At 35.9% G+C, this 15,736-nt stretch overlaps 2 protein-coding genes across 2 annotated transcripts in view; both read left to right on the top strand.

Moving 5' to 3' along the window:
• The first annotated feature begins 4,365 nt into the window (after nt 1-4,365).
• Nucleotides 4,366-15,736, top strand: part of nt5c2l1 (5'-nucleotidase, cytosolic II, like 1) — a 53,618-nt gene continuing 42,247 nt past the window's right edge. The window contains exon 1 of the mRNA XM_073913802.1: nt 4,366-4,423. The gene's annotated coding sequence lies outside the window, so the exon portion shown is untranslated. The remainder of the gene's footprint in view (nt 4,424-15,736) is intronic.
• LOC795962 (cytosolic purine 5'-nucleotidase-like) lies at nt 6,811-12,042 on the top strand. Its single transcript, XM_073914566.1, has 5 exons — nt 6,811-6,900; nt 6,995-7,048; nt 7,919-8,002; nt 10,337-10,445; nt 12,020-12,042. Exons 1-5 carry the CDS (start codon nt 6,895-6,897, stop codon nt 12,040-12,042), a joined length of 276 nt encoding a protein of 91 aa, XP_073770667.1. The 5' UTR covers nt 6,811-6,894.

Raw genomic sequence — 15,736 nt, 5'->3', positions numbered from 1 at the left:
TATGAACATTAAAAAATAACATCATATAACTTAACGGGAATGTTAATGCACAAAATAAACCTTTTCTTTTTCTTGTATAATTGTACTGTCACTATGCTGCTGTGGTGATGAATTAAAGTGATTTACTGTATTTTCTTTATTACAAAATGCACTGTTTTAAAAATGTTTTAAACTTGTGAAACTCATTCTTTAGGTGCTGCTGATCACAGAGAGCTGAACAGATCTTTTAATCCCAGTTACTTTGCGCAAGTCCAGTCCTTTTTTATATAATTATCTGCATTACTACGGAGACATGTTAATAGCGGCTGTCAATCAATTTAGTGGGCGGGGAACTCATACTCCTTCCTCACACTGAGGTGAGCCCAGGCCCGGATTGGCTAATCGGGAGAACCGGGAGAATTCCCGGTGGGCCGGTCCATTTTTTGCCCGCGAGGGCCGGTGTCCCTAGCTGCTCGCACTCTCAGCAGTTGCACTTTTTTCATTTATTCGTTTATTTGACCATAGTCTTGCTCTTTTAATGCATTATTTTGCCGCAGCTCCTCTCTTTTTATTTATTTTCTCGCAGCCCCGTGAGCAAAATGAAGCCCGCAGGTTAATGATGATCATCTTTAACCTGCGGGCTGCACTCCATTCCACCCCAAACAGCAGCACCTTAGTGAATATTAATGAATATTACACTTGCTCAATGAAAATCAGATGATTCACTACATTAATAAATCTGACATAACTTGATCGGAAATCTAAAAAGGGGAGGAAAAGATTAGAGTTAAAAAAAAGAGTCAAGAGTTAAAATCAATAGGAGCAGATAACATTGCACTGATTAACAGCGCCATTGTGGTCTAGTGGTTAGTATGTTACATTAGGATGCCGCCGATCCGAGTCCGAACCTCACCAGAGTATATATTTTTTCTTTTTCATTTTTTTTTAAGACATAAAATACTGTTTGGGTTACTTATGTAGGGGTACATATTTTTTTGTGTGTGTGTGTGTGTGTGTGTGTGTGTGTGTGTGTGTGTGTGTGTGTGTGTGTGTGTGTGTGTGTGTGTGTGTGTGACGACCGTTACAAAGGACTGGATATCTATAAAGAATTAATGTTCTCAAATTTATGAAAAACATTTGAAGTTCTAAAGCAGCTGTGTCCTTAAAAAAGACATGTTAGAGTCTTTTGAAACTGAATTGGAAATAACGTTATTTTAATATAGTCAGTCGTCGACTGAGGTGGGCCGGTCTAAGGCTTGAAACTCCTTAGCTAAAAAGGAGTCCCACTCCGGCCCTGGGTGGGCCTCAAAATGGGAGGGATTTAGATCCTATTTTAACATCAGAAAATGTTAATAAAGAGACTTGTTGTGCTTCTATTAGTCCAATATGACAGTGTATTTACAGTTAAGTGTGTCCGCACAGTTCTGTCCAAAAGCTTACAAAAGTAGATTCTCATTATAGGTGCTCTTTAAAGTAATGTTTTTGGAACTTAAAATTGGTTGATGGGCGACACGGTGGCACAGTGGGTAGCACAATTGCCTCACAGCAAGAAGGTTGCTGGTTCGAGCTTTGGCTGGGTCAGTTGGTGTTTCTGTGTAGAGTTTGCATGTTCTCCCCTGTTCTCCCCAAAAACCCCTCCAGCAGCAAGCCATCGCTGGGAAGCATCCATGCACTCTCATTCACTCACATACAGTATGGACAATTTAGCTTACCCAGTTCACCTGTACATGTTTTTGGACTTGTGGGGGAAACCGGAGCACCCGGAGGAAAGCCATGTAAACATGCCAACTGACCCAGCCAGGGCTCAAACCAGCAACCTTCTTGCTTTGAGGTGATTGTGCTAGCCACTACGCCACCATGCAAAGGAATAAAGGAATAAAGGAATAGTTCACCCAAAAATGGAAATATCACTTAATTTACTCTCCATCGTGTGGTTTTACAGCTTTATGAACACAAATAAAGATAATTTAAATAATGCTAGTTGCTGGCATCCATTGACTTCAATAGAAAGGAAAAAATTATGAACGTCAATGAGTATCATCAATCAGCATTCTTCAAAATAACAAATTTTGTGTTCAACAGAAGAGAGAAGCTCAAATAGGTTTTGAATAAATGAAGGGTGAATAAAATATTAGATTTCAGTGTCAAGTGTCACCCTAGCAGGTGTAAAAAAAAGTCTCATTTCTATTCTGGACATCTGTAGTCCTACTGTAAATCCCTCATGAGAGATTGTGTCTGTAACCATACAAAAGCAAATGTCCTGTCATTATATGGGCCTCGAGAGTCTCATAAACCAGAAGTTCACCACAGGTCATTATTAATACAGTCTGAATATCAAACACAGACCGTTGGACTCACTGCTCAGTGATACAGCAGGGGGAAATATAAATATAGACTCTTGTTTTAGCTCCTCAGAGGGCCATATTTTAATGCTCTCAGACTTTCATTCTCTCTAACGTTCTCTCGCTTTCTCTATTTCTCTTCAGAGGTCTGGTCTATGACACCACATACGGTAACCTGTTGAAAATAGACTCCAATGGAAACATTCTGGTCTGCACTCACGGCTTCTAGTACCTGAGAGGGTGAGTGAAGATTCATTGTGGTGCCAGTCAATGGTGTATTGAGGCAGTTTGAGGCACAAATGCCCTTTGAACTTTCCTCTAACAACAAAAGAATCCAGCAAAGTACAAAATGCTGCGTAAGGCTAAAATGATAAAGAGAGGCAGGTTGAAAGCCAATAAACCCAACGTGAAGGAATGACAGAGTTGAAAAAAGTTAAATATAGATGAAGAAACACACGGGCTCTTCAGCTGAACATTCAAGAAGATTTTAGCTGAAACTGGTTCTTTGTGAGTCATAACTTGTTAATTAAAGGCAACTGCCACTTTGGGGGTGTGCGTTGGCTCGAGGTCGCAGGCCGAGTGCATTAGTGCCCCCACCAGTGCTAATATACGGCCATATCGCACTGCTACATGTGTGGTATTGCATTTATACAACAGTTCGACCACATAATTGTATATTGAGGCAGAGTTTGTCTGTTTATAGTAATTGTTAACTTGTACTTAAAGGTATAATGCATTTAAAAGAATGAAAATTTACATAAGATTTACTTCCAAACCTTTATATGTTTCCTTTTTCTGTTAAACACAAAAGGAGGGGTTTTGAAGAATATTAGGAACTGGTAAGCACTGACTAAAATAAATGGTTTTGAGTTATTGGTTTTGAGTTTTTGGTGAGGACAAGTGTAAACACTGCATGAAACAGGAGTGTGCTCTCATATAAGACAGCATGATGAAGGGTGTTTCATCAGGCGCCGCCTCCACACGGGGTACTGTGAGTCTGGTTTTATTTAGCAGGGGGATCAGTTGTTTGAGGCTGCTGGTTGTTAGTGACACTGACTGCTGTGACATTAACTGGACAATTCACTCATCGACTGTTATTGTTTACAAGATTTTGAATGTGTGTATATACAGTGCCCTCCACTAATATGGGCACCCCCTTTTTACTAAATATGAGCAAAGAAATCTGTCTATATTATTTAAGCTTTGATTATTTGCTCAAAATATAGACCCGCCACTGATTCTAATTCAAAAACAAACTCAGTAAACATCTCAAATAATCAAAAACAAAGGGTGTGCCTGTTGATCTTCTCCTGAAAGTGTCTGTGTGTGTCTACAGTGGATGAGTATTATCAAAAAAAGTTCATCTAGAGGGACGACATGCTCCTATAATAATAAATAATTCCTTTTATTAACACATAATAAATAACGCATTTATATAGTGCTTTTCCAGACGCTCAAAGTGCCTTTACATTAGGGGGTATCTCCTCATCCACCACCAGTGTGCAACATCCACCTGGATGACGTGACAGCAGCCATATTGTGCCAGACCGCACACCAGCTGATGGAGAGGAGACAGAGTGATGAAGCCAAATATGATATGGGGATGGATAGGATGCCAGGGTTAAACCCCTATTCTTTTTGAAAGGACATCCTGGGATTTGTAACGACCACAGTGAGTCAGGACCTCAGTTTAACATCTCATCCGAAAGACGGCGCTCACTGAGCAGTACAGAGTCCCCTTTACTGTACTTGGGGGTTAGGACCCACACAAACCACAGGTTGAGCACACCCTGTTGGCCTCACTAACACCACTTCTGGCAGCAATCTAGCTTTCCCATTGTGGTCTCCCATCCAGGTACTGACCAGGCAAAACCCTGCTTAGGTTCAGTGAGCGATTTGGATGTGAGAGTTGTAGAGAGCTAGCTGCCAGCAAGAGCTAAAAGAGGCTGTTCAGTAGGGCTGGACAATAATTGTGACGCATTTACACATTCAACTGATGGATGATCATTCTGTCAACATGTATTTGTTCTGATTCTTTTCTCAGAGACCTATCTTTATGCCTGCCTGGTTGACTTCTACACCAAAAGCACCAGATACAAGAAGTGAGCAAATTATTTTATATACGGTTCCCCTAAAACCTACTTACAAAGCTACACCAAGGATGAATTATTAAAGTAAAATATTAAAATATGTAAAATTCAAAAATAATATCTGATTAACCTCATAAACATTGATATGAAATTATTGCGTAAACGTTTTTGTTGTAATTATTTAACAAAGACTTTGTTATTTAAAAAAAAAACATTTCTCTATAGTTTTCAAAATAATACAATTTTGTTGCTGAAAATTATATTGCCAAAAAGTATTGTAATGTAATCAGTGTGATTTTTATAATAGCCTGCCACACCATTTTTTTTTCAATGTAGCAGATTATTACACTTTCCACATTGTTTGTATGTGTTCGACTAATACTGGACATTTAACCTGTAACTGTCCCAAAACTTTTAGGGGTATTTTTGATGGGTTTTCAAATCATGACAGTGTTGTACAGATTAACTCACTAATCTTACATTCAATTCAATTGAATTCATTTTTGATGTTGTTAACATTTTTAAATAAGAATTGTACTTTTGTTTCATGCATTGATAAGAATTATATTGAGAGAATGAGAATGGACGCTATCAAATAAGGGTTGATTTTTATTAATTGTTGTAATCCATCACATTAATTCAAGTTCTAATCTAGTCTTTGACTCTGCAATTCAATAATCATTGGAAGCCTATGTTAGAGTCTGATCTGATTGACAACCATATTCATCGTCCAAGCAAAAACATCTTTTACCATCCATTTTTATAATTCAGTTTACATGTACACACTATTACAACCCAAATCCCTGATAATGACGAGACTGAGATGAAAATCAGCACTGTAAAAACATCTGTTAATTAACTGTTTCGGTAATTTGTGATTAACAAGTGTTTTCTGATTATTTACAGCTGTGAATTGCATTATGGGATGTTGATCTCTGCTGTGTTGACGCTACAGTTTAACAAAGTGACTTTTATTGGCATTTTAGTTGTTTAAAATGATAAAATGTATAAGAATAATGTAAAGAGAAATAAATCTGTAAAATAGCAGAAAATGTACCGGTTTTGGTTTTTTGTACTTTAATAATATACTACAACAACCCTGACAATATATCACTTTAAACCATTAAAAGTGTTAATAATAAAAGTTACTTTTTCAAACTTTTCAAGGTTCCGTTTGTTTTTCAACAAACCTAGTGTGAAGATCTTGGAGAATAGTATTCCAATACTGAACTTTTTGACAATAATTGTCACATGCCATATCACCCAAGACTGGTTACACACTGAGGCTAAGCAGGCCTGAGCCTGGTCAGTACATAGAAGAGAGACCACATAGGTTGCCTAGCAAACTAGGTTGCTGTTGGAAATGGTGCTAGAGAGGCCAGTGGGGGGTGCTCAACCTGCGGTCTATGTGAGCCCTAATGCCCCAGTAAAGTGAAAGGGATAACATACTGTCAGTGAGCATCGTCTTTCAGATGAGACGTTAACCTGGGGTCCTGACTCTCTGTGGTCATTAATAATCCCATGGCACTTCTCGTAAAGAGGAGGGGTGTAACTGTAGTATCCTGGCGAAATTCCCTCCATTGGCACTTACCCATCATAGCCTTCCAATCATCTTCATCCACCGAATTGTCTCAATGTCTGTCTCTCCACCATTGTCCTGTGGCTGCCGTCACATCATCTAAGTGGATGCTGCACACTGGTGGTAGCCAACAGTAGTGGGAGACAACAGTAAACAACAGATAAACATTTAGCAGCATCAATAAATCAGGCAGCTATCTTAAGTCTCCCTGTAAAAATGCTGTGAAACAAATGAGCAGACTACAGATGGATGAGCTTAATGTGACCGTGAGCTTGTTTTGCTTGACTCTGGTTTTTAAATCACCCAGGCACAAGAAGCGGAATGGTGCTGTGGTCATTGCTGACCCCTGCAGGGTCATTAGGGTAAAAAAAAACTCCCGTCATTGTAGCATATACAGTGCTCTAGTCAACAACTAAAATCCAAAAATAAAATTCCTTCCACGTACAGAGCGATACATATCAATTTTCTAATCTCTCAAAGCTCCAGGCATTCTGTCTCCTCCACATGACCACTGGCACAAATACAAATGCATCTTCTGTGACTCGTTCTTTTTGATATGGCCTGAAAAATGTCTCTGACAGCAACAGGACTCAAGGAAAAGTTTAATCAGCTTTACTGCTTCACTTTCGTACATTTAATTTGGGCATGTCTCATATTTTACCCCATTGCTGTAATCTTTATAGTGACCTTCATGTGTCATTTGCATCAGATCACTGCCATTCATAAATCCTCATGGGACAGTAAAGTGTTCTTTAGCATGAGCCTTTTCAGAGTCCTGTCAGAAGTAGTTGGTCATCCGGCTTTTCACCCCATGTTTTATGAATATCCTGAATTCAGACATACTGCATACTGCTCAGACACACTGCTCTGAATTATTATACTGTCTTTTCACATACTATACAATATGGAGGTAGACATGTTCTGACAGAGATGTTTATTTGTTATTATTCAAGAGTTCATAACTCCATGAGGCACAGGCTCACTACAGTGTTGTTGTTATTCAGGAGACACTGAAGGAACGGACTCTGAAAAACCAGGACAAGTACGTCATTAAAGATGTAAGTAACAATTATATTTGTTCTAAGACTGCCAAAGAAAAAAATCTGTTCACAGTGTCAGTGGCTCTGTGTTCCCATTTTTACTTCACAGATACACATGATCTTAAAGCAAGTTTCTAGTTAATGATTCATTGATTCACATGATTCAATCAGAACGAACCTCAAGTTAATGACTCTCTGACTCAAATTATCTGTTTTAAGTCTCCAATTAATGACTCTGAATCAAATTATCCAGTCAGAACAAATCTCCAGATAACGATGCACTGATTCATATGATCCAGTCATAAAGAGACTCCAATTACTGACTCTTAAACTCAAATGCTCTGTTAAAAGTGAATCCGTTTCACATGATCAGATGATCCATTTGCGAATCTCCAGTAAATTATTTTACAGATTAAATTAAATTACAGATAGATTCAAAATGAGTCAAAAAGAGGTGTTTGAGTGCTGCTACTGGTGGATAAAAAAAGTCACTAATGCTTCTGGATTTAGGATTATAACAATGTAAGTCACAACTGTCTGTTGGCTTTTAAACCAATCTACTGTTAAAGCCAACATATAAAACACTTGAATGGGACATTATATATTTTTAATCATTTGTACATTTAAGTTATCATTAATTATCAGAATGGTTCTCAGTGTATGAAAAGTTTGGGCAAGAAAATTCAGCACTTTCTTGCTAAATAAATGATCAGTAAATACATTTTGCTTTTAATACTTGAGTAATCAGCATTTCTACCTTGACTGGGGACATTAGGCTTCATGAAGAAGTTATGGAGACGTCAATTTGTTTTAACTTCATCCACTGGTGCTGATATAATAGATTTGAATGTCCCAAACACTCCTTCACCTGCATTTGCTCTGGTTTAGCCTCGTATTCCTGTGTTACTGAGCCGCATCAAAGAGGTCGCTAAAGTGTTCCTGGCCACCAACAGCGACTTCAATTACACCGAGGTAAGAAGAGACCGCCAGACCTCCAGAAATTATTTAAACCACCATCCGACAGCCTGCAGATCGTTGCACACGGTCATTAATATTCATAATTCACTTCTAATCACACTGCATCCCATCTTTTCTCAAATTAGGCTATCATGAAATACTTACTGGATGCGGCAACAGCATCTAGTCGTGGTGCTCTTACTTTGACCTGGTGGTTGTGGATAACCATATAACCATTGACTTCCATAGTTTTTTTTTCTTACTATGAAAGTAAATGGTTACAGGTTTCTAACATTTTTCAAAATATCTTCTTTCATGTTTAACAGAACACATTAACCTGCTTTCTGATGGTTTGTTGAAGTGCACATGAAAGAAATATAGACATCTTCAATATGGAATTAAAGTCATTCAGAAGGAGCAAATTTTTTGCAGTAATGAAGGATAAAACAGACACTTTCTCGTACTAAATCTTTTAAAAATACATGTGCTTTTATCTCATGCAACAGAAGCAGAAGTGCTACAATCAAAATTAAGCATTTTTAGATGACCATACAGACTGAGCTATAAATTTCACGATAACATGTAGGAACTCCATTTATTGACCATGACAACTGAGATAACAAATGAAATTATTTGCCCCCCTTGTTTATTTTTGTCCCCAATTTCTGTTTAACAGAGAGAGGATTTTTTCAACATATTTCTAAACATAATAGTTTTAATAACTCATTTCTAATAACAGATTTATTTTATCTTTGCCATGTCGACAGTAAATAATATTTTACCAGATATTTTTCAAGAGCTTAATGGGGTTAATTAGGTTAAAAAGACAGGTTAGGGTAATTAGGCAAGTTATTGTATAACGATGATTTGTTCTCTAGACTAAAGGGGCTAATAATATTGACCTTAAAATTGCTTTTGAAAAAAATACTGTTTTTATTCTAGCCTAAGTAAAAAAATACTTATTTCTCCAAAAGAAAAAAACATTATCAGACATACTGTGAAAATTGCCTTGCCCTGTTAAACATCATTTGGGAAATTAAAAAAAAAAGGTTAAGATGATTTTTGTGAGTTAGCCTGTCAGTTTATTGGTTTGAATTTAAATGTGATCAGTTTTTCATTGACTAGTGGTTTTAGAAACTTTGGGCTGTAAACAAGTGTCAGTAAGTATTAGTCAGGGATGATCAGAAACATGTGCAATGCGTGAAATGATCGATAGATGGCGACAGAAGACTTCAAAATCTGCACAGACTTCACATTTGCTTCACAAGAGTCTTTTGAAGTGAATATTTTAAATATCCTGTTGTGCTGTCCTACTGCTGGCCCAGTGAGTATTTTAGCTGAATTGAGTTTCAACTTAAATTTTTCATTTCTGTTGTATTGCATCCTTCTAGTGGCCGTTTAGTCATTTTTTTTTTTACTTTTCAGTGTGAACTACAGTTTATCTAATTTTGTAGGTCATTTTACATGTAACATAATAATACTTTTTTCACTTTTAAATTCTGTTAAAAATTATACACCACTTATTAATGAGTAAATACTAAATCAAAAGGACATTTTTAGTTTTCATTTATGTACAGAACATAACCACTAAAATATCATTCAGTTCAACTATATTTCATGTACTAACATCTTGTATGGTAAAATTTATTACAAAGAATATTTGATGTTTTAAAAGATTAATGGGACGGTTCACCTAAAAATGACAATTTACTTACTATTTATTGACCTTTAAGTGGTTCCAAACCTTTATGCATTGCTTTCTTCTGTTTAACACAAAAGAAGATATTTTGAAGAAAACTGAAAACTATTAAGCATCGACTTTCACAGTATTATCTATTACAGCACACACGTGACTGAACAAATCATGCTTTACATGGCTTACTCTGCTTACAAATGAACAAGAAAGTGGCTGAAAATCATCTGCATGGCAATATAATCTGGCTGCTTTTTATATGGTTTACTAAATTATGAATAACTTGTTTCTCACAACAAGTGTAAACGAATTAGTTACACTAAGAAAAACAAGACAATAAGAGAAAAGTCTGTTTTGTGCCACTTTTAAACACTTAATGAATGTTCACTTCCCTCTCCTTTTACCCATCAGGCATTTGGACAGTGGAAGTCCATATATAATTGATCTACAGCTATACAAACCACTGGATATTTCTCACTTTCTTTGGATTTACGAGGTGTGAGTTGGAGTTTAAAAAAAATGGTCAGAATAACAGTTTCATTTAAATAATTTATATTGTGTTGTCTTAAAAAATGTCCAGTGTAAATCCAGAGTAACTGAGGATTGTCAGGCATCTTTTTATTGATGACATTAATGTTGTATTATTGTTTGTGCAGATGGGGACGTACGGCATGGATCTGTGTTATGGGAAGATGGGCAGTTTGTTGCGCTGTGGCTCCACTAAAACACTTCTTCAGCCTACTCTTCAGAGCCCCGCTCGTCCTGGTGAGAATAATACACACATTTACACATAATATTTTATTCCATAATATTTCATAACATGTACTTTATAGAATATTGCATTTTGAATGATTTACAACATTTGTAATTAGATTAGTTTTTTAATTTTTTAAATACCTGTCACTTGTAACGTAATGGTTCAATTATAACATAATCTATTATAATATATATTAATTTAATTTTATATATATATATATATATATATATATATATATATATATATATATATATATATATATATATATATATATATATATATATATATATATATATATATATATATATGTTGCATGTTCTCCGGGTGCTCCGGTTCCCCCCACAAGTCTAAAGACATGCGGTATAGGTGATTTGGGTAGGCTAATTTGTCCGTGCATGTGTGTGAATGGGTGCGTGAATGTTTCCCAGTGATGGGTTACATATTAGTTTCACACCACAGAAAAACTCAAAGCCATGAGCAAACTCATGCTCAAGGTCTGAGATATTTTTGTATGAAGTGCTGCATTTTGATTAATGCCACAGGACAGTTAGATACTAGCAGGGCCAGACAGAATTGGTGGCTGTTTTGTATTTTCTGTGCTGATTTTAAGTAGGTCAAGGGAGCCAGACGTTTGACTATTGCATGAAGTCTGGTACAATTTTTGGTTTATTCAGCCCAAGAACCATTTATTTCTGCAGGGACAGGCATGCGTTTTAAAGGCAGTTTAGGAGAAGGTTTTTCTATAGTAGATTATGCCACAGACAAAAAAAAAAGGTCACTATGGAAGATACTTGTTTAATAAATTACTGAACAATGATGGTCCTCAAACAGCTGTACAGCAAATAAATGAATTATGAGTATGAATATTATACAACAATAATTACACTTCAGCAACAGTATAAAATATAATCACTTCTGATCTTAAGATTGTAAATAATAACACTATTGATAATATTATAATTTTTTATCATTAGTAGTAGAGGATTTAGTATCATTATCATCATCATTAGTAGTAGTAATCGTAGTACTTTTTACTCAATATTAATTTAATCAAATGCAAAGCAGTAAAGGTCTACAAACAAGTGTAGCAAAGGTTTATTCAAAGGTTTAACATTCAAAGGCTTAATTAGGTTAATTAGGTTAACTAGGCAGGTTAGGGTAATTAGGCAAGTTATTGTATAATGACAGTTTGTTCTATAGACTATCAAAAATATTAAAAAATATTTAAAAATATAAAAGCTTAAAGGGCCTAATAATTTTGACCTTAAAACGTTTTTTTTTTTTTTTTTAAACTGCTTTAATCTGGCCAAAATAAGACAAATAGCACTTTCTACAGAAGAAAAAAAATATGACCAGACATACTGTGAAAATGTCCTTGCTCTGTTAAATATCATTTGGGAAATACTTTAAAAAGAGAAAAAGGGAGGCTAATAATTATGACTTCAGCTCTTTATATATGTATCTGTTTTTGGTCTTGTATGAAATGCTGCACTAATTTTATTGTCAGCAGAATTTTAAAGGAATTGTCAGCTTTCTGATATCCGTGTAGTAGATAACAAAAATATGTCTTCTGTAATTTCAGTAACTCTTGCAGCACATCACTAGAGGAAGAATTTCCTTAAAGGAACTGTTCATTGAAATCTAACAATATTACTAAGTTTACTCAAACCTGCAGGAAATCCTTATCAAAAATGTAATTGTTTGGTCATTGTAAGTCTATTTGATTACTTATGTTAATTAGTTAAAAGCACTCAAAAGGCTAATGTTGGATTTACAGGAATTCATGGATCCTACATCAACCATACTGTCCAATGGCTCTCCTCAAGTGTCAGCATTACAATAGACAACGCTATGTAAACATGCCACATGATGTGTAATGCCTGTTTGCATTCGTTTGTCTTCTCGGGGTGCGATGTTAATTGTGCCATCAAGCACATAATGACTTTCATTCACAAACATGTATAAAAATGGATGTTAGTCGCCATTACACAAATTCATACAAAAAAAAAAAGTACTACATGACAAACTAGTCATCTAGATGAAACTTTAGTGCTATTTAATATGTGTTTTAATTGTTCATGTAATGTTTTTATCTGCATTGTGGTTTATTTTTTATCTCATTTCAAAGATAATTGAGATTAATAAAGAAAAAATAAGTACTGTATTTGTACAGAAAGTACATTAACAAGCTCATAAATCTTTACTAAAAAGTAAAATCATTTGTTTAATCTTCTTCTTTTATTTTTTTTGACATCTAAAAATACACAAATGGATCAATATAGTTTACCGATTAAGAAGTATTGATAAAATACAGTCACTAATTAGATTAATTAAATCTTCCAAATACTGTGTGTTTGCATTGTAGTAGGCATTACAAAAATGTGACATGATTGTTTGGGAATAAAGCACCTTTTGTACCTGTTGAATTGGGTCAGCTAAAATGTCCATAGTGTATGTGTGTGAATAAGTGTGTATGGTTGTTTCCCAGTGTGGGTTGCAGCTGGAAGGGAATCAGCTGCGTAAAACATGTGCTGGATGAGTTGGTGGTTCATTCCGCTGTGGAGACCCCAGATTAACACAAGGACTAAGCCAAAAAGAAAATGAATAAATGAATGAATGTATTGATCAGGTTAATATGCTATACAGTAGGTCAAATATATATATTTCCTACATGATGTTAAGCAAGGAAACTTTCACAATCCGTCAGATAATATTTTTTTCTTCTGGAGAAGTCTTATTTGTTTTATTTCGGCAAGAATAACAGCAGTTTTTAATTTTTTTAAAAACCATTCTAGGGAATTTAAAAACTTAAAAAACCCCTTTAGGCTATTTATTTTCTCAATAGTTTACAGAATAAATCATAAGTATACAATAACTTGCCTAATTACCCTAACCTGCCTAGTTAACCTAATAAAAAAAATAAACGGGGGCTAATAAATCAGGGGGGCGAATAATTTTGACTTCAACTGTCCTCTAAATGTCCTCTTCAGGAAAACAGCTTCATCTCAAGCACAATAATTTCACAAATTTTGTTCTTAATTTCCCTTTTCTTATTTGGACACAGGTGGTCTCAAATCTTTTTTATCTGAAGTGTCATCGGTAGGATATTGAAAGTGTATCTAGTGAGAGAAATTCTATGCTGTTTGCAAATTAATAGCTGAAAACAGGAACATGCATGCTCTGATTTACTTATCTAAAGAAGAAAAATGACAAGACTCAAATGTAGTCAAAAGATAAAAACTAAGCAACATTCATTTTAGTTATAATCTGCTGAATTGAGCTTTTTTATTCTTCAGTCAAGTTGCATAGTGCAGCAGACATCTATGCAACAATTTAAATATAAACATTAAAATTGCATCGTAACGAGCAGAAAACAAGTTAGATAAAGACATAAACAGTGACTTTAACACTTAAGTTCGCAGGGCACTTTATGGATATATTATACAAGATATATCTCTATTTTTAATGGGTCTTGATAGGAAGCCTAAAGTACGTCAGTGTAGATGTCTGTCCACAACCTCTTTATTCCCACTTGGGACACGAATATCAATTTCTGCAGTATTTATGCAGATTTAGGCACATTTAATAATTACAGTGAGGTAATGATGAAAATTATGCACATTCAATTATACCAGTAAATATTTAAACCTCTTGCTGATGTCAATGGGCTTGAGTTTGTAGCACAGCCTGTTAAGCAGAGAAGAAAAAGAAAAATCAATAAATATTGGTAACTTTTTTTGTAAATTCCTATTGTTGCTGCTTTGGTAAAGTAATGTAATGTAATGTGATGTGTATTTATATAGCGCATTTATTGTGTATGGCCATACACCCAAGGTGCTTCACATTCATGAAAGGGGTTCTCTCCACACCACCACCAGTGTGCAGCATTTACTTGGGTGTTGCGACAGCAGCCACAGGACATCTGACAGAGACAGTGATAAAGCCAATTCAGTATATGGAGATGATTGGGAGGCCATGATGGTTAAGGGCGACAGGGAATTTAGCCAGGACACCAGGGTTATACACATACTCTTTACGAGAAGTGCCATGGGATTTTTAAAGACCACAGAGAGTCAGGACTTTGGTTGAACATCTCATCCTAAAAGACAGCGCTCACTGACAATATAGTGTCCCCTTTAGTGATGCGCGGATGGCGGTTATATCCGTGGGCGCTGCTGATATCCTACGGGTGGATGTAGCGGGACATGGCAGTGGACCAGCGAAAAGCAGAAAGTGGGTTTTGCTGAATGGGAAGATGAGACGGCCAAAATATTGGATGAACTGCAAGAGTAGCCAACAGTTTAAAGTTTCAGTCAGAGGAGTCATCAGGGAAAAATCTACTATCGTTCTGGGAGAAACAAGATCGCTTATTTCCATCACTGCAGCGCCTTGCGAGGAGAATCTTGTTCATTCCTACAACAAGCGATGCAAGCGAATGCTTAGTGCAGCTGGCTGCGTTCTGGAGGTGAGGCGCAATCACCCGAATCCAGGCACAGATGCTATTCTGTTTTTGCACAGTGCGAAGAAAAAGGCCAAGTAAACACAACATAGCTGCCGTTTAGGCTGAAGTGGCACCCTTTTTGTTATCTTGTTCCTATATCTGTAAAAGCTAAAAAGTCTTATTTTTACTTTATCTATTTGAAAATGAAGAAAACGTTGTCTGAAGACAAACTATTGTTTTATAAATAAGTAAATTCTTTTTAAAAAGTTTAGGATTAATGTATTATTTTACTATCAGAGATGCGCAGATTAGCTCAATGAATCTGCTGTTAATATCCATACTGACCTATCATCATGCCTAAAAAAAAGAATTAAATTATAAAAGTGATGATTGGGCACGGGATACATATATCAGATAAAACTCTGTGCTGGCGGGTGGATGATTAGTATGAAGTCGCGGATTCAGGTGTCTTTTCAGCTAATCTCAGCGTATCTGTTGTCCCCTTCACTTTTACTGAGCCCTTAGGACTCAGATCACAGTTTGAAGTACCCCTGCTGGCCTCTCTAATACCACTTCCAACAGCAACCTAGTTTTCCTGTGTGGTCTCTCATTTACGTACTGACCAGACTGCTTAGCTTCAGTGAGTAAGCAGTCTTGGGCTGCAGGGTGATATGGCTGTAGTAATGCATTAACAATTCCAAAAGGGTGATCCAGAGATCACTGAACACAATGTATGTTCATTTGGATAAAAGCATCTGCCAGATATGAATTATTTTATTTAATTCAGAGTTTGTTTTCTTTTAATTCTATTTTTATTTTATGTACATAATGATTTGAGGTCACTTATCAATGTCAATT

This window comes from Danio rerio, chromosome 10 (genome assembly GCF_049306965.1).
Source record: "Danio rerio strain Tuebingen ecotype United States chromosome 10, GRCz12tu, whole genome shotgun sequence".
Taxonomy (NCBI): Eukaryota; Metazoa; Chordata; class Actinopteri; order Cypriniformes; family Danionidae; genus Danio; species Danio rerio.
This window is presented reverse-complemented; position numbering and strand designations above follow the sequence as displayed.